A 25630-nucleotide genomic window follows, 5' to 3' on the forward strand; every position below is an offset into this window, starting at 1 on the left:
ACATTTAGTGTTGATGAATGAGAATCTATCATTGGCCAAATTAAATGGAAACAACTTAAGATAATGCACATAAATGCGAAATCACGTTACGCAAATCCGCGTTCAGTAAGGGTTTATTGTACATGAGAATTATTCAAAGAGCAATACACGTCACACTGCTCTTTGTTTAATGTACTTAACATTATAATATTAATAAAGAAACCACCAAGGAAAAGAACAAAACGTTTTTATTTAAAGAACAAAAAAATTAAAGTTTTATGACTGAATTATTGCAATAAATATTTGTAAACAAAACAATAACTTCTAAACAACACAAACGTTTCTGTTTTAGGATATAATGATCGTAGACTTGCATTTATTGGATGGGTTGTTCACCACCTAAAGGGGAAAGAGAAAAAAAAAGGGTTGGTATAATAAGGATTTTCTTAAATGGGTTCTTTATAAGCATAATAGTACATATTTAAACATTTTTAATACATATGACTGACACAGATAATTTGGAGCTAAGGCTAGATAGATTGTCTATACACAATCTTACAGACTGTTGAATGTTTTTTTTTAATCTATGAAATAAAAATAAGTAAATTAACAAAAAATAAATAAATAAACATAAGACATGGGGTTATAAGCTTTTTCATGGCAAAAACAAACCGTTTTTGTTACATTGTTGATGCCAAGAAAAGCTTATTGGTTCCGAAACGTTATTTATTAATAATTCTAGAAGCACCTAGAGTTATAAAACGACAGCCCCCTCCAAAACGTTAATGTTTTCGACATAAAATTCCTATGAACAAGATAAAACAATATTTATACAATTTGTTCTTTTCTCTTCTTTTTCAAATGTAGCTGAGTGTTAAGTGTAACAAATAAAAATATTGCATATATATAAAAATAGTTAAGCTGGCTATCAATTAATACATTTAGCAGCTATATTTCACTGTTTTAAAAGACAAGGCTATATTAATTACCTTCACACACAAATAAACCCTTTCCTTAACAAGCATCATCGTACTAGTGAAATAAAATGTATAGCAGTAATTCATTTAAGGAAGAAAAATGTTGCTGTCGAAATCTATTAAACCTGACATTTCAGTAGCTGCCTTTTAAGGAAAAAAATAAATAAATAAAAAAAAAAAATAAAAAATAAATTCTAGATTAATAATAAAGGTCAAATCAAAGTTAAAAAATACAGCTATTATTTTCTTAGTAATAAAGGTTTAGCACATACATTATATACCACATAGGATAAAAACTCTTATGGATTAACATTGCATTCATATATATCTCCAAACTATCCTCCTTGAGAGAAGAAAGTCCTTTTTACCATATCTTCAGGACACCTCGGAATATACCTTAATATCCCCCTCCGAGTGATGACATGTCATTATATTCTCAAGACATCATTGACTAACTTCAAAAATCAAAATACCTAGAAGACGGACAACGGAAATTCACTGAAACTGCAGTACGGATGTCTTCAGGATGCTAAATGGTTTGGTTGGTTTATTAGATTATGGCAAAGCACTCGAGGGCTATCTGCCTTATAGGAGGGATGCCTTCGTGGAGGACTTTTTTTAAGGGAAACTGGCTCGTATACACGTTACACATGGGGAAAACTACGAAAACACCCATGCAGCCAGCCCGTTCGCGGGATTCGAACCTCGGACCGAACTACCAGTGTTCAGCGACATTACCGCTCGGCCTCTGGTGGGCCAGGATGCTAAATGACAAAGCCTCCAAGACATTTGACAATCAGCATCTTACTCAGGACATTTTTGCATATCCTGGAAACGTAGCGACTTAAGTCAGACATACTGAAGATGTTAAAGGACGAAATCCTCAGGATATCTGAGAATCAAAATTCTCATATCTTCAGTATGTTCCGGAGCATTGCGACTGCACGGACGTTTTGAGCATACTCTCTGACATGAAGGATAAACTGACTGTTGCTTTGTAAATAAGTATCTTAATCCTTATGTAAATAAACTGGCAGTTAATTATATTACATCTCTCTCTCTCTCCCTCTCTCTCTATATATATATATACACTCATGTCCATAAATTAAGGATAATGCAAAATCAGGCAAAGGAAGAGTTAGAAGCAAAACAAATTTGACTTATTTGTAAAGCTTATTTATTAAACAAAAGGTAAAGAGCAAAAAAAGATGGTATATGTTTGATATTATTAAAAAAATTAGCGATTTTTTCTCCTTAGAGCAAATTAAAAAAAAAAAAAAAAAAAAAAAAAAAAACAATATTACATGGTTGGTATGATTGTTAATACATTGTCTGTCTCCCAGACGATGCAATACAGTCCGTACTACGCCTAGGCATGCTGAGTATCAAATTATCGATCTGATCTTGGGGAATATTACACCACTCAAAAAGCAATGCTCTCCGAAGTTCCGGTAGACATGTAGGAGGAGGTTGAAGGGCTGCAACTCGTCGGCCAAGCATGTCCCACATGTGCTCTACTGGATTCAAGTCCGGTGAGAATGCTGGCCAGTCCATACGGGTGATATCCTCTGATTGAAGGCATTCGCCTACGATGTTTGCACGGTGGGGACGGGCGTTGTCATCTCTAAACACAAATCGTGCGCCCATGGCGCCCCGATACAAACGTACATGTTGTTCCAGAATGACGTCCCGATAGATTTGGCTCGTCATGGTTCCAATTTGAACATGCAGGTCAGTTCTGGAACCCAGAATAATTCCACCCCAAACGAGCACTTCTGCACCACCGTAACGGTATCGTTCAATGATGTTTTCTTGGTAGTAACGTGTACCTGGTGCTCTCCATATGAAAGTCCGGCGAGAATCAGACTGCAAGCTAAACCTGGACTCGTCGGAAAGCATCACACAAGACCACTGTTGCGGTGTCCACAATGCATGCTCTCTACTCCAGGCTAACCGCAGGCGACAGTGAGTTGCAGTAAGTGGAACGCATCTGACAGGTCTACGAGCATATAGACCAATCTGCCCTAAGCGTCTGTACACGGTCTGCCTTGAAATTGTCGTACGAATGGCTGAAGAGAGATGACGAGAAAAGTCTGTCTCCGCCTGTTACTTTTGGCAGTAACTGCCAAATACCTGTCCTCATTCGGCGTTGCAACTCTGGGGCGATCTGTGCTGTAACGTCTACTCACGTTACCATCATCTTGGAATCGTTGCCAAAGCCTGGAGATGACACTCTGGGCAATTCCAAGTTCGTCTGATACTTCCAGTTGGGTGCGCCCACATTCCAGACGGCCGATAATTCTACCACGTAAAAAATAATCCAAATGCGTCCTTTGTGTCATAACTATTCGGTTATTGCACTGAAATGCTTATAAAGCGCCTGCGAACAATTTTACTTCTTTGCCTGTATTCCTTATATATCACTCTCTTACACTCTAGTCCAAGGATGTCAAACTCGCTGCCCGCGGCCGCATGCGGCCCACAACAAATATTTTTGGGGTCCGGCCAATATATCGGCAAATAATAATATATAATAATAAAATAACATATCGATGAAGAAAAAAATGAAATGTTTACTGCTAAGTAATTAACGATAATTTATTCAGTGTTGTTAGATTACTCACAGCGAGCTGACACACACACTACTTAAATTACAAATGCGTGTGAGTAGCTTGCGTTCAGCTACCTTCAGCTTTTGGGAGACACGTGCACTCAGAACTTGTACGCATCCCCCGATAGCCGAATGTGGCCGAACTCATGGTCTCAGTTTTCCAATCATAGTTTTGTACGATATATTGGTGCATGCATGTGCATGCACTTTGCTTTATTATTAATTATTACTTAATTCATATTGTTACGGATTTCATAGTTATTTATTTATTTAGTTTTTTTCTTATTTAGAATTGTAATTAGATTTGCTTCATGTTGTCTTAGCAACGCAGACGATTTTTGAAAAGACAGCTGCGTTGGAAGGTTAAAAATAGAACAGCGCGTGCATTTAATACCTAATAAATAAATGTCTCGTAATTGCTGTTGCCATCCACAGAAATCCAGATATTTATAGATGTTTCCAGTATATTCGAGAAATTAATTATAAAGCTTATAAAAGCCGAGAACAAACAACTCATCTCAGTAGTAGCTGTAGTTCTAGCTAACTGTTCGTTTACTTAATGCTGTGATTGATTTGTAGCGATTTCGCTGTGAGATAGAATTAGTTTCTCTGTTTTAAATTAATTTTTGCTAAACGTTTGAAATTTTGTGATATTGTTAGAATACTTTTGAAGAAATATTTCAGCATTTTGATTTATCTCTTGTGGAAAGAATAAATTTTTGTTAACTTTTTAACGTTAACCGTGTTTATTCCAGCCCTTTGTATTCAGTATGTCTATATCAAAACCAAGTGGTAGTAAAATTAAACGAAAAATCGCTGACGAACATAGAATATTCCAAGTAAAATGGGAATTAGAATATTTTTGCTGTGAAATAAAAAATAAAATAATCTGCTTGATATGTAATAATACTATTAATGTACCAAAGTTATATAATATTAAACGTCATTACGAACAACACAAATCGAAATATAACAATTACGAAGGATTAATGAGAGAAGAAAAGTTGAAAGAGCTCAAGTTAGGAGTGAAAAAGCAACAGTCCATATTTAGTAAAGTATTGCGAGAAAGTGAAGCGGCGGTACATGCAAGCTACGTCTTGTCCGAGTTGATAGCTAAACATTCGAAGCCTTTTACTGACTGTGATTTCATCAAGGAATGCCTAATGAAAGCTGGAGAAATTGTTTGTCCTGGAAATGTGAAGGCTTTTCAATCAATTTCATTGTCTCGAAATACAGTTGCGGAAAGAGTTACTGATTTAGCCGCGAATTTAAGTGATCAGATCAAAGCAAATCATCTAGTTTCGAAAGTTTCTCCATTGCCTGTGACGAGAGCACGGACATTAGTGGCAAAGCTCAATTAGCAGTGTTTCTTCGTTTTTGTGACAAGAATTTTAACATTTTTGAGGAATTACTGGAACTAATACCGATACCTAGTACTACTACATGAGAAGATATATTTACTTGTGTTTTTGGACTTCTGCAGAAATACAATCTACCTTTGGCAAAATTAAATTCTGTAGCTACAGATGGCGCTCCATCAATGACCGGGAAAATAAAGGGCTTCGTAGCATTATTAAGAAAAAAACTTAGTGAAATTCACGGTTCAAACATTCATCATATGCATTGTATTATACATCAAGAAGTTACATGCACGAAAGTAATAAATATGGAGAATGTTTTGTCATATATAAAAAAAATTATAAATTTTATAAGATCTCGAGGTTTAAATCAGCGTCAATTCACTGCTTTCTTAAGTGAGTTAGATAGTGAATATTCGGGTTTGTCCTACTATACCGAGGTACGTTGGTTATCTTGCTCCAAGATTCTCAAACAATTCTGGGATTTGAAAGAAGAAATATGTCAGTTTTTAAAAACGAAAATTCAAGACGTAAGTTTGTTTTACGATCCAATATGGATGCAAGATTTATCTTTCTTGGTTGATATAACCAAACATTTAACTGATTTAAATTTATCGTTACAAGGAAAAGATTATATCATTACGAACATGTTTGACATAATTAAAGCATTCAAATGTCAACTAGTTCTTTGGGAAAAACAACTTAAAAATGAAGATTTGACGCACTTCCCGACGTGCAGCATGAATAAATCAAGTTTAGATGATACTTGTTCGTATCAAAAATATGCAGAAGAAATTCAGCTATTGTAGTTGACTTTGTAAGAGAAACTGGCTTGAAATAATCTTACACGTGGGCAAAATGGCGAAAACCGACCATACAGCCAGGCCGTTCTGCTCGGATTAGAACTTACGAGAAATTGCAGCAATTTTTAACCGCTAAGGCCACTGGTAGGCACTAAGGAAAGAGATACCTACTTCTTCTTCTTTGATAGAAGTTAGTATTTACATTAATCACTGGAAATTTCGGGAAAGCATTCATGCAGCGAGCCCAAACAGCTTTTATTCTCAACAACGACACTTTTCAAATTTCCTTGACGCAGATATACATCTGAGATAAGCGATTATTGTCATATGTTCTACGTGCTGCCATATCTAACAGACGAAATGTAAGTACCATATCTAACAGTCGGAAAACAGTATTTAGGGTATATAAGCTTAAAAAAGAAATATTTGAAACATTTTACTATGTTATGGACATTACCACTTTCCTGTAAGTCGATTTCCCTCAAAAACTTAAAAGGCTGAAGAATAATAAGTAAAAGAATTTTAGGTTTCTAAAAAAAATAATGCATATACAACACATTTTATTTTGTATTTCTGAGTACTTAAAGTGGGAATCACGTGGTGGATGAATCATGCTTACTTTGTTCTGAGAAACTAGGAGCACATGTTTTCTCACAGTCGTCTAATGTTCTAAAATTGTTGGCATTTCCGTCACATCCTCCGTAGATGAAGTTCTCGCATTTTTCGCCATTGAAGTAAAATCTGGGCATTGCAGCTCTGCATTGACCGGTCTGTACTGGAAGTGTGCATGGATCTTGCACTTCTTTCTCACTGGGGTTGCTCTCAGTGATGAGTTCGAAATGTATGGTTGCTTCGAAAAGAAACAAATAGAATAACTTAATCGCTTTCTATACGTTATATGTGAGTTTCTTAATGTTATAATATTTCATCATGCACATTCACTATTTATAACAGCAACAGTTTGTATTAAAAAGTCTCACAGTAACAATTAAAATTTTATACACTTGAAAGGATTTATCTATTGTTTTAAGACACCTGAATGCGAAAAAAGTATTTTTTAGTAGCATATCAATGTTTTTTCGTTTTAATATGAGAGATAAGGCAAGAATTAAACCCATGCTATACGAGAAATGTATCTCGAACAAAATAAATAAATAAATAAATAAAAATGGTCATCAAAAAAACAAGTTTATGTATTTTAATTAACAAATTATTCGGATAAAAAGTAACAAACAAAATGAAAAGTACAAACTACAAGATACACAGAAAGTAAACGCGCAAATAGTATATATGTACATGTGAATCAAAATCACATCATATACATATTGTACCTTTTTTTTTTATACTTCATACTCAAATGACTGAAAATTTACATTAATTAACTCATCAGCTTATTATATTAGTCGTACTATCAATTCTACTTTCGTCATCTCCCACTAGGATGCAGTTGCAATGCTGACCTTCGTGATATTTCCTCGCCTGGCTCTGGCAACTACTTTATACCGGCGTTAGCCTTTTGATAGTCGAGTTTGCTCCAATATTTAGTAAAGTCTGAGGCAAAACATGTTCAGATTTGCCTTATGAATTTTCAGCGTTAAATTACTTTAAATTTTACTTTACATTTTCTATCATCTGAAATTTTTCAGGCAGCGAACATCGTTCTGTAAGAACGAGCTGCGCACATGTTTTATTTAAAGCTTTGATATAAATGTATTTAAATTTTCATCTGAATTTGTAGTTGTTCTGTTAAGACGGGATGATAAATCGCCCCGCAGTTTAACATGGAAACTAAGTCCAGTTTAGTAAATTGAGGCTACATATAATGTATAAATATTTTAAGAGTTACTTAAAAATGAATCTATAACAAGTACGTAATGCATAATTTCAAAAATATCATTTATTACAGCCCTAAAGGCTTATTACACGATTTTATATTGATTCACTTTAAATGCCGTTCATTGTAAATGCGTTATTTAAAATTGTTGCCACCAAATGTTATCGCTCTGCATTATATTTAAAGAAATTACTTAATGAAGAATCTGCATAAATGTATATATGTTTCTCTCACTGGGATAAAACGACGGTACCTAGAGCCATGAAATTTTGAATAGCGTACGCTTCCACCCAACTATGGGCATCTGGAAGCCCCAATTTGGAATTTGTTTATTATCTATTTCATGTTTTGTAAAACTTTTAACGAATGTTTTATTAAAAAACTCGACGATTTCAAAGTGAGCAATGTCAACACCTGTACGGGGGTGGGGGGAATTTTATCTCCAGCGGACGAGACTGTGTATCAGAAATTCTAAAGATATGCTGATTTAAAAATTATTTTGCAATATTGCAGTTGAATTAAATTTTATGGTTTAAGTGTGAAGAACATGATATTTAATAAATAAAAATAACACATAAGAAAACGCCCCTTCGGACGTAATTTACAATCTGAAACCTTTCGGATTAAAAAAAAAATTAAATTGTATTTATTTATTTTACCTTTTAAACGGATTGACATAAGCAAAAATGTGATATAAATAAAAATTATCTCGTGATATATCTAATTAAAAATTAAATATTTTTACAGAATTCCGTTACATATTTTTATCACGTTTGAAATACACATTAAGATATATTACTTTCCCCTGTTAGTTTAAATGTATATTTATAAAGTATCCTATAATTTCGCTCTTCGCTATTCCATCTGGGCCACCTCAATTGATAATCTTTAATGATAAACCATATTGAACTTTAAAACAGCCCTTCTAGGCGACCGTTAAAATCTGAATTTTTTAATACTTTTTTCTATTCTTGCTTTCCTCTCCTCTTTTTTCTTCTTCTCTTTCTCTCTTCTTTTTTTCCCAAACGTCAATACATAGTTCCCTTTGTCATGAAATTTTCCCGAAATCATTTCTGTGAATACCACCCTGTGAAAGTTTCTCCAAAATGAAAACATAAATCCTACGCTGAGAAATTTTCGTTAAATGTCAAAAATTTCGCTTCCCACGTAATCAAGTTATTAAACTACATTGAAAACGCATGGCAGCGTACCGCAACTAAGCGAATATTTTAAAGAGGTTCCTATAAGGGCATCTCGAGTCAAAACATTTTCAAACTTTTCAGTTGTTACTTTTATATTTTAACCTAAAATTAAGTTTTTTTAATCTTGAATATATACATATATATATATATATATATATATATTTTTTTTTTTTTTTAAGTTTTCGTAGGCTTAGGCGCTTTTGAGATGCAGTACTGTTGTTGTAAACTGCTTTGTATAACTCTTAACGTAGTAAAATGTTAAAGTTGTAGTAGATTCTGTGCATTTTATTATTATGTCAATATTTTCACTATAAATTGTATTGTTTGAAATTTTATTGTCTTTCTTTTACCATTACCAATAAAATAAATTAAACTTTAGAATGGAAAACATTTTAGTTTCAGAATTTAGTCAGTAGATGGCACTAGTAGCAGTTTCGTGACGATAACATTCATAATTCGTTTGATAAGTTAATATTCCTAAACGCCAGAGAAACTTCTGAAACCTGAATTTTACTGAACTACGTAAATTTTAATAATGTGTTAAAATTTTATTGACGAATTGACATTTTTCTTCTTTCTTCATAAATTAAACTTTACTTTGGTTATAAATTAAACCGTTGTTTAGTTCAAAATATTGCCGGTAGATGGCATCGCTACTGTTCAGTTGATGGTTCGTCGGATAATACTTTTGAACCATAACACTGTCAAAAGGAATTTATTTCCTCAATTTTTGTTTACTTGAATCGTGAGAATTGAATTTATTAGTATAATTCAGTTTTATTACCTACCTAAACCTTTTTCTTTAGGTTTATTAAGTAAATTTTACGATGGGAAATGTTCTACTTTTAGATGTAACTACTAGATGGCTCTACTGTTGCTTCAGTTAGGATTCGTTAAGTAAACCTCATGCTAAAACTGAAAAAGAAAATTTGTTTCTGCTTCTGAAATTAGATTGCTTAAATTACTCTTATTATTTATTTCACTTACATTAATAAAGTAAATTTTTTATTCTTATATTCTTCTCATTATTTTAAATATACTTACTAAAATAGTTTTCTTTCTCTTCCCCTTCCATTTGCCCCATATCATCAATGATTTCTGTTTCCGAAAATATCCTTTATTTCCTTTTGTTTATTTTTGTGCTGAAAGGACCACTAAGAATTTGTTTATAGAAATTTCTGAAGAAATTCTAAGCAAATACCTGTATATTTCTAATAAATTTAAAAGCTGAGTGGAGAGGGAAACACATTATTTTTTTTTTTTTACTCCTGAATAAGAGGGACTTGTGTCAGACCATCATCGAAACTGTCGAACCAGGTTTTTAAGTTGCCCTTTAATGATAACCTGTGAGCTCAAACATTAAGGGTATTTTATACAAGGATGCAGAAACAATGCTATTCTTCAGACATCATTTTTGAACTGACATTTTAAAATTTTAAATCGCATAAAAAGATTTAGATGGAAGTTAAGGAAATGAAAATTGCGGATGAAGAAAATCCCGGGCTGAATACGCATTTTGGCGTTCGTCCATGCTGTCGTATGGACCCATATTTCAGTGGATCTCAACCATCAATATCACATCGTGCCAGCCCTGTGTGCGACATTCTTAATTTTCTAAAGAGAAACTAGTGTTTCGTGTTTAATCTTCATCCATGTTAATTCCTGAAATATTTCTTTTCTGTGTACCTGCTTTGAGTTTTAAAGATATGAAAAACGCAAAAAATATGAACAATTAGCTAAATAATTTTTGACAAATGATAGTAAGATGACTTCATGATTCAAAACTTAAGCATTTACTAAATTTCATTGGCGTCTTCTTAATATAGAAGTGTACTTTAAAATATGCATTCTTCAGCTATTTGCCATTGTATATATAAAATTTTACTATTAAATAATATTTAGTAAAAGTCCCCCACTTCCTTCTTGTTAGAAAGATTCGAGGCTTCAATGTTTTGAAAGAGTAGAGAGTTTCAACAAACATTTAGGATTCTAATTCAAAAAATATTTCGTCCCACTTCTATAAAATAGGTTTCGATTGGATTTATAACTAAATGCAAAAAATGTAGAAAAGGAATAAAATAAGTATAACGACACTTAATTTTGATTCATCTAAAAAGTAAATAAAATGCAAGTCAATATTAAAGGATAGCCTCATAATTTTATTATTTTTTCAGAGCAAGAAGCCTTTAAAAGCTTCCCAAAATTACATCATACAAAAGAGTAGACAACTTCAATTGCTTTACACTCTACTACAAATTCATTTGGCAGGACTACTCTACATTCTATTACAAATTCATTTGGCAGGACTACTCTACATTCTATTACAAATTCATTTGACAGGACTACTCTACATTCTATTACGAATTCAAACGAATTACTCTAATTCTGCTACAGATTCAAAAGAACTACTCTATATTCTACTACAGACTCAACAAATCTACTGTACATTTTGCTAAACTACACTTTCCTGCAAACTACTAAACTTCTCACGTTCCTTCTTCAGGAAGGCGTTAAGTGCGCCTATATCCATTCATTTTTATGAAAGAGATTCTGATGTGGGCAACACAATTTTTGAGGTTTCTGAATCTTCATCGCCCTCCTACGAGGTTCTCAGGAAGCCTCATGGTTTGGAAAAGCGCCTTCGGGCTGAAATTAAAAATTAAATTATATGATAAATTAAGATACGTGGAACTATTAATTGTTATATTGTTGTCAGAATTTTATAACCTTAACTTTTAATATTGACAGATTACGATAATAAATACGGGAGCTCTTTACATCCAGATAAATCTAACCTAAGTTGAATAGATTCATAGCTTAAATAAATCTGATAAATCCGTCGATTGATTCAGTGCGATATTAATCCATTGCAGTTGAAAACAAAATGAGTCGAAGATGCAACTAATACACGCAAGTACCAAATATCATAATCCTGCTTGCTTTAATCGTGTTGAAAAATGATTAAAGCTTATGCTGCTGATCCTCCACACTCGAACACAAGGCCACTGGAAGAATCTCATGGCTGGGGTGAGAGAATGGCTGTCGTTGGCCAAGAGTTTCTATATTTAATTGGTTACGTACAACTTGACCCATCACCATCCTAATTTTTATTGAGAAACCACCGGAGAGGACTAAACACGAAGATCTCATACCTACCATTTCTTATTCAGCAGTTATAATTCGACAAAATCGTTCGACAGGATTTTCGCTCGAAGAATTTTAAATATTCCCAAGAAGCAATGATGCGTTTACCACATTCATTTCTTCTTCTGGATTCGAGCTTGTGCCCAACAATATGGCAGCTGGCTCAGTAACCATCCTAACGACCAGGTAGGCCTCGAAATTTTACGTTAATTTGTAATTGGAAAAATAAAGTTTATTTTACAACGGAACGTTGACTGTTCTATATTATATTATTAAGTATTTCACTGAAAGACAGATTATATATGTAGGTAATCTTTGATAGTGTACGCAGCTATAAATATACTTAATTTAACTCAGTGGCGTAACAGCATTAGTGGGCCACGGCCTGCATACCCGAAAATCTGGGGCCCCGGGGTGCATCAGCATATGCCTTGGGTAAATGGTCAGCTTGTGGCAGGACCTCCCGGTGTTTAGTCTTCAAGCGATTTTGGTACTAATTTTATCGACCCATTCAAAGGATGAAAGACGAGTCAACCTTGCTCAAACACTGGTCCGGGGATCGAACCCCGGACCAGTGGTGCAGCTGCGCGATGCGCTAGCCTTTAAATGCTAGTCCTTTAAAATGTCCCAGAACTAACTGCTAATTAATACACAAGCGTGCACAGAAGACGCATGTAATCCAAAAATGATGCTGTATGGCATACGAAATAATATCCTCGTAGTTTTTGATTAATATAAATGGTATCTTGTTTAGAAATGGTCTTAGAAGAGTTAATAATAAAACTTTTATAGAATTTCAATTATTTCTGAGGAAAAAATTTTCATATTCTTTCTTACTCCCGTATTAATGCTTTTCCCCTTTCTCAAAATATGGCGAATGCTATATAAAGTTATTACGTTATTAATCCTTAACACATTTTATTGGCATAAGTAGCCTAACGTAGTTTCATCTTCATTTTCTTCTCCCTACTTCTCTGTTAGCTCCTTTTGAGCAATTAATTTCTCCTCGAAAGTCCTGGTCTCGAACTTCTGTAAAAATTTTCTGTTTCTTCAGCTACTTGTGCACAATGTTTCGCTTACATTGATATGCCACGATGCTTCGCAAATCATTGAACGCTGAAAGCATTTTCAAAAAACCCTGTGCCGTTACTTCTACGTCGGCAGAGGCTTCTTTATAAAAATAAATCAGTTCTTCTCGCCTCGTAGCAATTGATCAATTTCTTAACTTTATTTCAGGTCTTAGCATTAATAGTCATTTTCCTTATCTGTTAGAGTATGAATAAGGACTTATCCCAACAACTATTCCCTTAAAACTGCGCATTCATAAAAGAGATCGTGATATTGGCTGGGCCATCACCTTACATTGCATTAAGCTATATGTCATTTATGATCCACGCTTCCTCTAGTATGTTTCCATTGCAGGAGCAATAAGATCTTTATTTTATTTTCGACGAGGCCTAGTGAACAGCTAATTTTCATAATTTTGGCATAAGACGTGAGCAAATGGCGTAACATTTTCATCTTTTAAAAAGATAGCATAAATTATTTTATCAAAAATGTAGGGATTTATAAGGTTTATTTCGTATTTTTTTTGGGGGGGGGGATCGAAAAGGTGAAAAAATCTACAGCGCTTTTTGTCGATACTCAAACTATGGATTTTCTAATTATTAACTGAACTATTTACACCATAAAAGCAGTCACTGTGTATATGATAATTAATATAAATGTATGGTTAATTAATGTAATCAAAATATATTTAAATTAGAATATGCTCAACTAATTGTTCTCACCAACATTTTCAGATTATTAAGAACTGATAATTCTCATGAACATTTGTAATTGAGAACAAATTTTTCTAACATCAGATAGAACAAAGATAAAAGTTATTTTAGATTTAGTGCGGAATCATTCTTTATTCTGTTTATTTATTTATATATTTATTTATTTTTAAAGATGTTGGGGTAATTCGTATTATTTTTTATTCCAATGGCAGGCACTTGCCTATAACGGCATTGGCCACTACTAAGGACGGAAGTGGTGGCCATTTTATTGTGGAGGCACGTAATAGGCGGCCACGCTTACCTCCTATGAAGGGACAGACAATTTTTACATCCCTGCCTTCTGCAGAATTCGAACTCGGGCCCTTCGGTATCTCGGTCTGGCTCTCCTAACCACAGTACCGTCTGGGTGGTTATAATCTGTATTTTTGTAATCGCAAGTTCAATGTACCAAGTCTTGAAGCTACAGTTATGTTCTTCGTTCTGTCATGCATTTCAATAGAAAGGAAACTCTCTAACGTTGTCAGCAGCCTTGCTTATGCAAACTATGGTAAGGCTATACACACGGATATACATTTTATTGCTAATATGCAAAGTGTCTAAAAAATACGTTACATGATGCATTTGTGAGATTAGATATAATAAAATGGCGTTGGAATTGAGCTGAGTTGCTTCTTTCCTCTTAGTTGATTGCAAAATCATTTTCGGCTAGTCAAATGAAGGTATACATACCAATGACTCATTCTTCTTGATATTCATCTGCCAACCTTGAAATTCAATGATTTCATCTTATGCGACCTTTGAAATCAATTGTATACAAGGAACCCTTGACAGAAATTTACAGCGCGCATTTACTCCGACAACATGCGGGCGATGTCAGGCATCTTTGATTGTCTTAGGTAGTCCACTATGCAACAATACAATACCGGTTTCACTGACATCAAAACTTTTGAACACTTACTATGACAAACATTCCGATGGGCAATGCATCGTAGTACCTTTATTCATCCGGCAGACAAAACTTTGAAGTTGCATATATCCTAAGCAAAGCAATGTAACAACAATACTTCAATGGTGCTTTGCTTTTTCTAATCTCCCAAACACAGCATGTTACACCTGCCGTCCTTTCACAAGACACTCTTTATGTCGGTGCGATTCTTGTAACACGTATTCATAAATAAGAAATATTGTTGCACCGGAGAAAATCAAAAGTGAAGCTGGGAATTACATTTCCTGAAAACACCAAGGCCCACCAGCTGCTGAGCAGTCCCTGAACGCTGGTAGTTCGACCCGGGCTTTGAATCCCGGCAAACAGGCTGCAGGGGCAAACAGGTTTTCATGGTTTTCTCCATGTATAACGTGTATACGAGCCACTTTCACTCAGAAAGCTCTTCACGAAGTTATCCCTGTCCTTAGGCAGATAGCCCTAGACTGCTTTGCGGTAATTAAATAAACCGAAACAAACCTGAAAAGAATAAAAAATTAATTTCGAAGTATGGTTACCATAGGCTTATATATTTTCCTTTTTTATTTCAATGGAGATTATTTTAAGTTATTTGAATATGGCAGAGCACATTAAGGCAATTTTCCTAAAAAAGGAGGAACTTTGTAGGAGACTTTCTAAAAGAAACTGACAAGAATTCATACTACACATGGGGAAAACCACTAAATCCAACATGCCGCTCGCTTATTCGCCGAGATTCGAACTGGTAGTATTCAGCGACCTTAACCACTCTGTCAATGGAAGGGCTATTTCAATGACAGAGTGGTTAAGGTTCAGAAAAGTTCAGAAGTTATAAAAAACTCGAAATTCGAGTAAGTGTTTATTTCATAAAATTTGGAAAGGAGACATTTCTGTGTTATTTATTTAACTACGCTTCTAAAAGTACTGCAGATTTCTGTATTTGTCCAATTAAAAACTGCTTTAGTAGAGAAAAACAGCTATACAAAAGAAACTGTTGCTGAAGAAATACAAGTGTAAAACATTTTACTGAAGAGACACGGGTGAACTGTCTATAATTTACAAAATTCTTCTCTTCGCGGTATTCAATGGAAGTAGAATTGAAGACTTTTACATAGCTTGAAATGAAAAAGAATTAAGTGCTGAGCAGACTATTTTACAACTCTTTGTTCTAAGAAATACTCAGATAAAACATTCTTTTGCGTGCAAGAATATCCTGTAGACATATTTTCTGTTCAGAATTATTCAAATTTAAACTCGAAAACAAATAAATGTTCTGACATTTTCATCATATAAGTAATGCGGAAAGGAAGCACGAGAATAACAGTGTCGCTTTCGAAGAAAAAGTCGTGATAACATCGGAGATTCTTTTAACATTTAAATTGAGGAAATGCAAATGATCTTGCAACTTTCAGTTTGAGATTCTTGAAATTCGATTTACCCTTTTTTACAAAGAGACTGCAAAAAGCAAATTTGTCCGTGTGACGCAATGCTTTTTCAGAAAAATATTTCGCACCATTTAACCTTCACATATATCGCAAAACAGAGTTTTGCAAACTCTGCGCCATTGACCTGTTAGGACACCTGTTACTTTCGCGTAGGTTGAATAATTTGCGAACTGAAGTAAAAATGAAACTTTCACTTGCACATGCAGAAGCAAGAACTTCTGTTATCAAACGAGAAGTTCTGTAAGGTTCTGTTACCATTGTCTGACAGGTGGTTGACCTCAGCACTCCTCTTTTTCCCACCTATGTAACAAATGTCTCTTTCCCACCTATGTAGCAAATGTCTCTTTCCCTACTACGGAGACGAGGTGAGCAGGTCTCCATCCTTGATCAACATTACGCAAAGAGGATGTTCCATTGACTCTAACCTTGAACGTTGTGCAACGCAGAGCGGATCAGTTCGAGTGTTTAATTTTCCAGTTTTGATTTTATGAGGCTCCTTTTTTTTCTGAACTAACAGGTAAAGTGCGTTGCAGGTGATGTAGAAATTTCTTTCGATGACGTGATGAAGAAAACTTCTATCAGCAACAGAATCAAATTCAACTACTTTGCAACGATGATATTACTAAATTAGGTTTTAATGGGTCAAACCAATTTATGGCTATTTTGCGGCAGCAACGGTGTTGCAGAAGCTATAGATGTTAAGATACCATTTTTGTTGCTATAGTGATATATCTATATTTTATAGTGTATTTCTACCAAACCGCCGCCTTGGGAAGGAAGTGGTTAATGACTCGGACTGACGTACCGAAAGGCTGGGGTCCGAATCCCAGAGAAAGCATGGATGCAATTTGTTGGTCCATTCATAGAAGCAACAATGGCCCACCTATTATCTGCCTCCATAATAAAGAGACCACCGCTTATGGCCTCAGTAATGGCCGACGCCTACAAACGGCGAGAGCCCACCATTGAAAATAAAAAATGCTATCAAACTTTCGAATCTATATAAATAGTGTTTTCTCTGGTATCTAATTAGAAATGCTCCAAACATGAATGGAACGGGAAGTGAATATAGTAATTTATAGTCAAATGAATAGGAAACAGACTATATCAATTATTTCTTTCATGAACACTGAAATCAAAGTGTTGTTTTATTTACTTAAAATGCAACAACGGTACATAATTTGTTATGCCTTTGACTTAAAAAATATTGTTGCGTTAAATATTAAGAAATATTGTTACGTTTCATTCTCTGAATTATGTATTTTGTAACTTCTTTGAGTGCACAGCAGAATTCTTTCTTCTTTTAGGGTAATAGAGAATAATATTTTTGAGAAATAATATCACAGAAGGATTAACATGAGCACGATGAATAATGTTTTTTGGTTAACTGGAGAATTATGGTAAAGTTATCGAAGGCTATTGCGAAGGATGCTTTCGATGAGGCCTTTCTAAGCCGAAATGGCTCTATTCACGTTATAAATATAAGAAAGTAAAAACGTTTTACTGCTTAAAAATGCAAGCAGCAAACCAATTTTCAGTATTCTCAACTAGAGATTAATTAATTATGCCAAAGCATACCTTGGTATTCTGCCTCAAGAGGATGCCTTGTTGTGGAACTTTTTAATGTTGGCCCATGCTTGTATTGCACGTGAGGGGAAACTCAAAAACCTTATTTGGTACGCTCGTTTTCCGGGAAAAATTGACAATGTTCAACGGTTTTACCTACTCAGCCATTGGCGAGCTTCAGAATTTTCGATGATAACTGACACATAAACATTTCATTCGGTAAAATTTGTGTGCGTATCTATGTCTCAACAGCGTCTAAGTCTCAACAACAGTAGGTTAATAAATTTCATAAATACTAAATAAGTCGTGATTTTCTATTTTAAAATTAAATATTAGCAGCTTTAAAGCTCCTGAATATATATCTATCATTCCATTCTTTTAGAAAGTCCCAAATCTTTAACGTCAGTAAATATAACAACAGCATAAAGATTAAAATATAAAAGGAAGTAAATTTTTGAATTCATTTTTATACATTTTACAAGATGTTCTTTTGTACATATTCAAACTTAATTAATTTTTAATAACGACCCATTAATTTATTTCAACAAATATTAATGTTAATAAGTATAATGAATATTCGTGTTAAACATGCAGTTACAATTTATATCTTTGTTATGATTATCACAAGATCGATAATTGGTTTCTTCAAGCTTTTCTCAAGTTTCTTTGAATTTCATTAGGTAGGCAATAGAAGGATATTTCCCTTCTACGATTTTGAAACTGTCAGTTTAAATGCATCTTGAACTGATAAGGGAAGGCACGCCTATAAACAGGTGTTTCTAAATAAACACACGTTTTTGAATAACTAGCACACTTTTAAAAAATTCTGAGATGTCGAATTCCAGACAGCTATGCATTTCATATCATACCAACGCGAAATACTAACAGTCGTTAAGGTGCATAGCGCCTGAAGTAATTTTTATAATAGTGTTTAGCAGCTAACACATAATGAAAATGCAGATGGCACTTAACTATTACTTAAAACCCGCATTTTTAGTACCCAGATGAACTCGAAACCTCGTTTTGGACATAGTTTTAAGTGAATTATAATTACATCTGAGGATGCCTAAGGGTAGGCGTAATTAAGGCCTTTGACTTCGTACGCTAAGGTCTTTCGAATTTTCAGTACTTAAGGAAAAATGCTAGTAAGAAGCATTCATTTCCATTTGTAATAAAATTCATACAAAACACAAGCTGCTGAGCTGAGTATAATAATATGCTTCGTAAGGAAAGAAGCACTGATGATAAAGTAAATGTAACAGCTAAATTTACGAAGGAAACCAAAACAATACATAGAGAAGAAATTATGACGCACTCATTAAATGGCCCGAACAGGGTCAGGGAAAAGTGCACGGAGCACAAGTTTCGCCTATTGGATTTATAGGTTTTGCTCCGTCGCGCTACTGTTCTAACTCAATATCCATCACCGGGCACATAGAGCTCCTGGGACGCGTACCGTCCCAGCAAGAAATCCGCTGCAGAATGTGAAGCGTTCTCTGGCCGCCCACACGGTATAGTAGTTAGGGGAGCCTGAAAACGATACCGAAGGGCTCGGGCTCGAATCCCGGAGAAGGCATTGATGTAATTGTCAGTCCCTTCATAGCAGGCAAAGGTGGCCCACCTATTAGGTGCCTCCATAATAAAACATCTCGCCTTAGTAGTGGTCGATGCAGGCATAGGCAGGTGCCCACCATTGGGGGGGGGAAATGTGAAGCGTTCTCATCTTTCTTCCACTGGGCGGTCCCTCCATACGGTCGGTCTCAGTCATGCATTCTGCGTTTTTTTATGTACAATTCTAATAAGTTTATTTTGAAATATAAGTTGTTATTTTGATAATGTTTTTGTGTATAGTTATAGAAATTATTTGGATGTTCAATAATTACCCACAGACGCTGCTGTGTTTCTCCGCTTCACGCGATATTTCCTATACTATACTTATACTCCCTAAAACTTCAGATTTCTGTATCTGTTTATCAAAAATTACTATCTCAAATTCACGTCTGTATCATCAGAAAAAGTAATAAAAGTATTTCTTTTTATAAATTAGGTAGGCAGATATTTGTTAGGGTCTTACGACATGTATGCTTTGATCCTATGCTGGCACGACAAATAGTGATAATATCCCTTTTTCAAATACGTGCTATTATAATGTGAAGCATATTTATCCCATTTGTTTATTTATTTTTGATGTTGCTGCTATTGTGCTTTAATAGCATCTGAATGCTTTTTTAAATTCAGTTGCCATATAATAGCTACCTGGATAAGAAGAGGTTGAGGGGCTATATAGCTAGTTAAAAATAAAAGTGTCTTATCTACGTTCAGTGTTCTACTTTTAAGATCAGAAAACTATAGGTAGAAGATTAAAATATTTTTAAATTTTCGGCATATATGAATGTTTTAACATATCTTAATACCTTTTAATTAATTAAATACCGTTTATTAATGAAAATGTTAGCACTTTTTTAAATCCACAGATTTGGTACATTTGCTAGGTATAAAATCGTTCTGTTGCCGCAGAAATTTAGTACTCCTACGTGATAAAAATAATGTCACAATCCTTATTTATAGGAGTTAAGGATGAACATTCATAACGTATTTTATACGTTTATTTAACAGTATTAAAAAGACCACTTGGCTTACCGAAGAAAACGCGAGCACAGGCCACACTGTGACTGGAAGCACAGATCTTCCACTTGCTAGGTATCGTGCTAACCATAAGAATATGTAGAAGGTATTTTGATAATTCCTTACATTCTTCTTTATTTAAATGGTAACTGGAGAGAGCTAGAGACTGAGTAAGAAAAGTACAAATTGGGACGAATTATCATCGACCACATTATTACAAAATGCTCATTTTAGCATTTCAGTTCGGAAGCTACTGTAAAGATAAGTAGGCTTTTTAATTTTAAAAAGAACAAGACATTTTAAAAAGAACAAGAAACGTGAAAAGTCAGTTGTAGCCTCCCTAGAATTCGAACCCTTGATATTCCACTTAATAGCTAAACGTTCTAACCACAAACGCATGTGCAGTGTAATGCAGTAATTCCTTAGACTACAACCACATAATACAATTTTAGTTTTTCCCCATATAACCTTTACACATTGTTACTTCACTTCGTTTAAGATGCCAAAATTCTGGAGTTTTTTAAAATCTCTCCTTATTAATTATGAGAAATCTCTAATGAATTAGAAGAATTTCGTTACAATGCAGTAATGCCCAGAAAAACCAGTATTACATTTATTATATTTATACTGTATTCTTGAGGATTAATCCTAAGGCAATATACGCTGAAAGGTTACAAAAAAGAAATTATATAATTGATTTATGAAAAACTAATATAAATAAAAAAATTACAATCTAAAAATTTCAGATTATAGCCTAACATTTCAAAGAGTTTCTTATTAAAAATTAAACACATTTTTTAAATTACAAAATGAGAAAATATAAAAAATTATGATTAAAAAAAGTTACAATGTAAATCACGATGTGCCGATTTCAGTCTAACAGTTGATATGATTTTAAATCACGAAGGCCGAACAATTTAAGAATTAAGTCCTCAGAAAATGAAGAAGTAGAACTTAAATTATCTTACTTTTAACATATTTTGCTGCCACCTTTAATATCGACAGCAGAGGTTTTCTGAGATAACATTATTAATGGGAAAATATTGTAATATATAGATAAATGTTACACCGACACTCTTCCAATTCAGTTTTTTAAAGGATATTAAAAATTCTGACATAATCGCCATGGCAGTAGCCGAGTTTAATTGCTTCCATTTGCAAGTACAATTTTGATTTTATATGGAGAAATATTTTACCAATGTAATACCTAAAAAACATGAAGAGAGACTGACTATACTTATAATAATTAATAATAAAAAGATGTAATCATTACTTGCGGTTGTTCCATTGCAAGTTGCCATGCATTGTTCAAAGGTGGTAAATCTGTTAGCGTTTCCCTGGCAACCACCGTATACGAACGTTTCGCAGGTACGTGTTGAGGGGTTGTAGTAATAACTCAAGAAATACGCCAAGCACAGACCTGATTCAGGTGGCTGGAAGCACTGAGGAATATTCTCGTAAGATGGTCGAACGTACGGCTGAATGGTTGCTGTAACAGAAAGAAATATTACAGATTGGCATAGTATTTAATATATCACAAAACATATTTACCTTTTTCTTTGCTTTGAAAGAAACAGACAAAATAGTTACTTTTGATGCTAAGAAATGTATTTTTCAGTGTGTAAGACATTTGAAAAGTACTTGATGTTATGTATTATATTCTTCATAGAACAGATAGACCGTTTAATTGTATACTGATAGATTATACAATATAGTGGTCTCTTGAATTTACGAGGCCCACCAACGGCCGAGAAGCAAAGTTGCTGAACGCTGTTAGTTCGACCTGGGTTGGAAGCTAGCTGCATGAACGTTTTGTGGTTTTTTCCGCGTGTAATGTGGATAGCTTCTCTTAGAAAGTCATCCATGAAGGCATCCCTCCTCTTAGGCAGATAGCCCTAGTTTTCTTTGCTATAATCAAATAAAACGAACCTTGATTTTACAAACATTGAACCGTTGAAAAATTTGCGAAATCGCAACTCTAGACGGAAATGGAATTAAAAGCAGTAATTTGCAATCACTTTTATTTGTCACAAATTCAGACACACACATATAAAAAAAAAAGAACCCTGACTACCCCCACCCCCAAAGATTATTTTTTGACAATCATTTTTGTGATCTCTTTTAAGTACATAAACTGCTTCGTACATTGTTTTCCCTCGTCGGATTATTTTGTGGTACTGGTGCTCCCTCTTTGACCAATAATTTCACTATCGAGTATTTCTTTCACGTCTTAGTATACATTCTCGCCTACATATCTTGATTACCTTTATCAAAATAATATTTTTAATTTAATGAAACTTGAATATCGAAATGAGCAGCACTCAAATCTTGAAAAATGCCATTCCGTGCGCTAACAGATGTGTATAGACAGTAAGCAATTCATAGTATGAATAGCAGTTCGTGGCAAATACAGTGAGTCAAAAATGTATTGGGACAGAACAAGTTTGGCGACATTTTTTGAAAGAACTATTAAATATTTAATCCAAACGAAATACTTTTCATTACATGTCATTTCTAATAGCTAAATGAAATCGAAAAACCTTAAAATTATTTAAAAGTAATTAAATAAATGTTAAACTGTATACTTTTCGTGTACAAACGAGAATGTAATGGCTAGAAAAGTACTGGAACGCGCAAACATACTACAAAAACATCATAAAAATTGGTCTAATAATATACTTGGTCTCCTTTCCTTTATATGAATTTGCTGAGTCTAGGCATGGATTTCAAAAGCTTCTGATTGAGATTTGCTTCTATTTTTTTCCATTCCGTGGTGAGTTTTTCTACAAGCACATTTCTACTGGAAATTCTGCCTTTATTAATTTTGTCTTACAAATAATCCCAAATATGCTGAAGAGGATTGAAGTATAGACTAAACACAAACGCTTTGATTACATGATTTTTACAAACATTTTGATTAGATCATTATTATTATTTCTTGTAACAGATTTAGTACAATTATAAATAATAAGCAATAAAGCAATAAAAATATTTAGTTTTGGAATAATAGCTGAATGTTTTAAACTTTCCTATGCCCCAATACTATTTTTAATTATTGTATATCGGTATCGAATCACTTCTCAAATTCCCGCATTAGCTCTTTTCAGAAGCGTCCGTTCATATTTCCATTTCAAATAGTGAATTACGAAATCGAAATAGCGTTTGGGGAAAGAATTCAACCAGAGTAACACGAGGCGTATAACTTCCATATGAACAGAGTAGTTATTATACAGAAGGTCGTTCGCACTTTATGGAAAAGATTTGCGATTTAAATTTTCTAGTAAATATTTTGAAACAAAGATTTGGCATTTTTAATATAATCGTCTGATACTGTTTTGCTTTGTTTGGAACGTACAATAAGAAATTTATCTTGGAAAAGGTTCCTGAAAATGACAGATGGATCGAAGGTTACATAAATGCACTTTCCAAGGAAAAATATTCGTATCAACAAATTTAAAGCGATGTAAAATTTGAGGTTATTACATTTCAAAGAAGATGCTTTTAATAAATGAAATCTGAAAGGAAACAAACGTCTAGCTGAAAGCAAAAATGAAAACACGGCCACAAGACCGCGTCCTAAGATTGTTTGGACGCAGCAAAATATCAAGAAAGTGGAGACTTTGATTCTGAAAAAAACTCCACGAACTCAACTATTCATTGTATCGGAAATGGAAATGTCTTCTGGCACTGTAAAGAAAATTGTTCATACAGATTTGAAGTTAAAACGATATCGAAACCTAAAAGTAATTCGTTTTTGCAAATCATATGCGGAGAGAAACACAAATTGTAGAAAATTATATGAAAAACCCCTGGAAATGGAAATTTATGATAACACTCGATGAGGCATGAGTATACTTATGTATATGTAATAAAATAAAAAGATTAGTTTTCGACTGCTCAGCTAACGAGAAGGTCTGCATGAAATGGGTTCGTCAATGTAAGAAAAAATTCTCTGCTGGATACATGATAGTTGCAAGGGTAAATTAATACTACAAAAAGACTCAAGTAAGGCTGTACTATAAATAGAATATATTTTAATGAATTTTGGAAGAAGAAATTCTCGGCTTATAAGGAAAGAACATCAAGTTGAATTTCATATGCACAAAGTCTCCAGTTACACGTCTGAGTTAATTGCCGCTTATTTAGACAAAGAAAAGGAATAAAGTGTATCCAACTTAACGAAATACCTGTAAAATCATCAGATCCATCTCCAATGAACTTATTTCAAAGGAGAATTATTCCTACGAACGCGATTTCGGTTTGTTAAAACGAGCATTAAAAAAACCGCATTCGAGAACAATGGACGGACTTTGGAAAATGGCCCAAGAGAAGTGGGATAAAATTGACATGACAAGAGGTAAGAAGTTTACATCCACAAAGAAAATTCCGAGTTAAGAGTTTTAGCCAAGAATCAAGCCTATCTGACAGAAACAATTCGGAGCAAGAAATATGCACTTTCTAACAAATTAGTTATAAAAACTGTTTCTATGAAGTGTCTACAAACTTCTGTACAAGGATAATTTTTCATTTCTAAGGTTTTTCATTCTAACGGACTTTGCTTAATTTTGTCAAATTTTCAAAACTCTTTCTATGTTTTTCTTAAACTATCATTAAACTGTTAACAATGATGCATTTTTAACCAAAAAGATTTAACCTATGTTAGAAAGCTCATAATTTTAAATAATTAAGTAATGATGAGATCGTATTTCTGAATCAAATAAAAGTTTAACTGAATATATATGGTTAGAAAGTACAATATCTCTGCTTCCAAGGACAGCGATTTTTCTTTTTGTATTACTTCTCCGCATTCTATTGATTAAAAACTGTAAAATAAAGTATATAAAAATTTTTCAAGTTTAAACTTGAAATTTTAACGCCTCATAAATTAAGCTACCATAAAGTTCTTGATCATGTGTGACTAAAACGTACTATCATGGGGTTCGCATGCATGATTATACGACGATATTAACTGAAGATGAAGGAACAATAGAAATAACAGTACATATATAACTCTTTGACAATTATGATTCAAAATACGCCATTGTTGAGTATTACGGTTGCTAAAAAATAACTTTTTATTACTTTTTAGTGCATTTGATTTACACAGTGTAATCTAAATCATTTTTATATATATTATCATAAGTTCTAATCAAAACTATTAAAGTCGTATAATAAATTCTTAAACTCTGAAATAAGAGTTCTCAAATTAAGTAGCACTAAATGGCCAATTTTTAAGAATTTAAAGGAAGTTTCTCTATATTTGAAAGTTTACGCAAATTTTCCTGATATGTTTTGCAAATTATTGTGAATAAAAAGAGATTATTACGAAATACGAAAACTAAGA

General features: G+C 33.7%; 1 protein-coding gene across 1 annotated transcript in view; it reads right to left on the reverse strand.

The window, feature by feature from the left end:
- Positions 1–209: 209 nt before the first annotated feature.
- Positions 210–25630, reverse strand: part of LOC118184049 (BPTI/Kunitz domain-containing protein-like) — a 48305-nt gene continuing 22884 nt past the window's right edge. The window contains exons 3-5 of the mRNA XM_035353683.2: positions 21560–21775; positions 6348–6578; positions 210–378 (exon numbers count right to left, since the gene is read on the reverse strand). Coding sequence (XP_035209574.1) covers positions 356–378; positions 6348–6578; positions 21560–21775 — 470 coding nt within the window. The 3' untranslated portion in view covers positions 210–355. The remainder of the gene's footprint in view (positions 379–6347; positions 6579–21559; positions 21776–25630) is intronic.

Source organism: Stegodyphus dumicola, chromosome 8 (genome assembly GCF_044657685.1).
Source record: "Stegodyphus dumicola isolate Sdum_Otavi_A_Nest chromosome 8, ASM4465768v1".
In the NCBI taxonomy this organism is placed as follows: Eukaryota; Metazoa; Arthropoda; class Arachnida; order Araneae; family Eresidae; genus Stegodyphus; species Stegodyphus dumicola.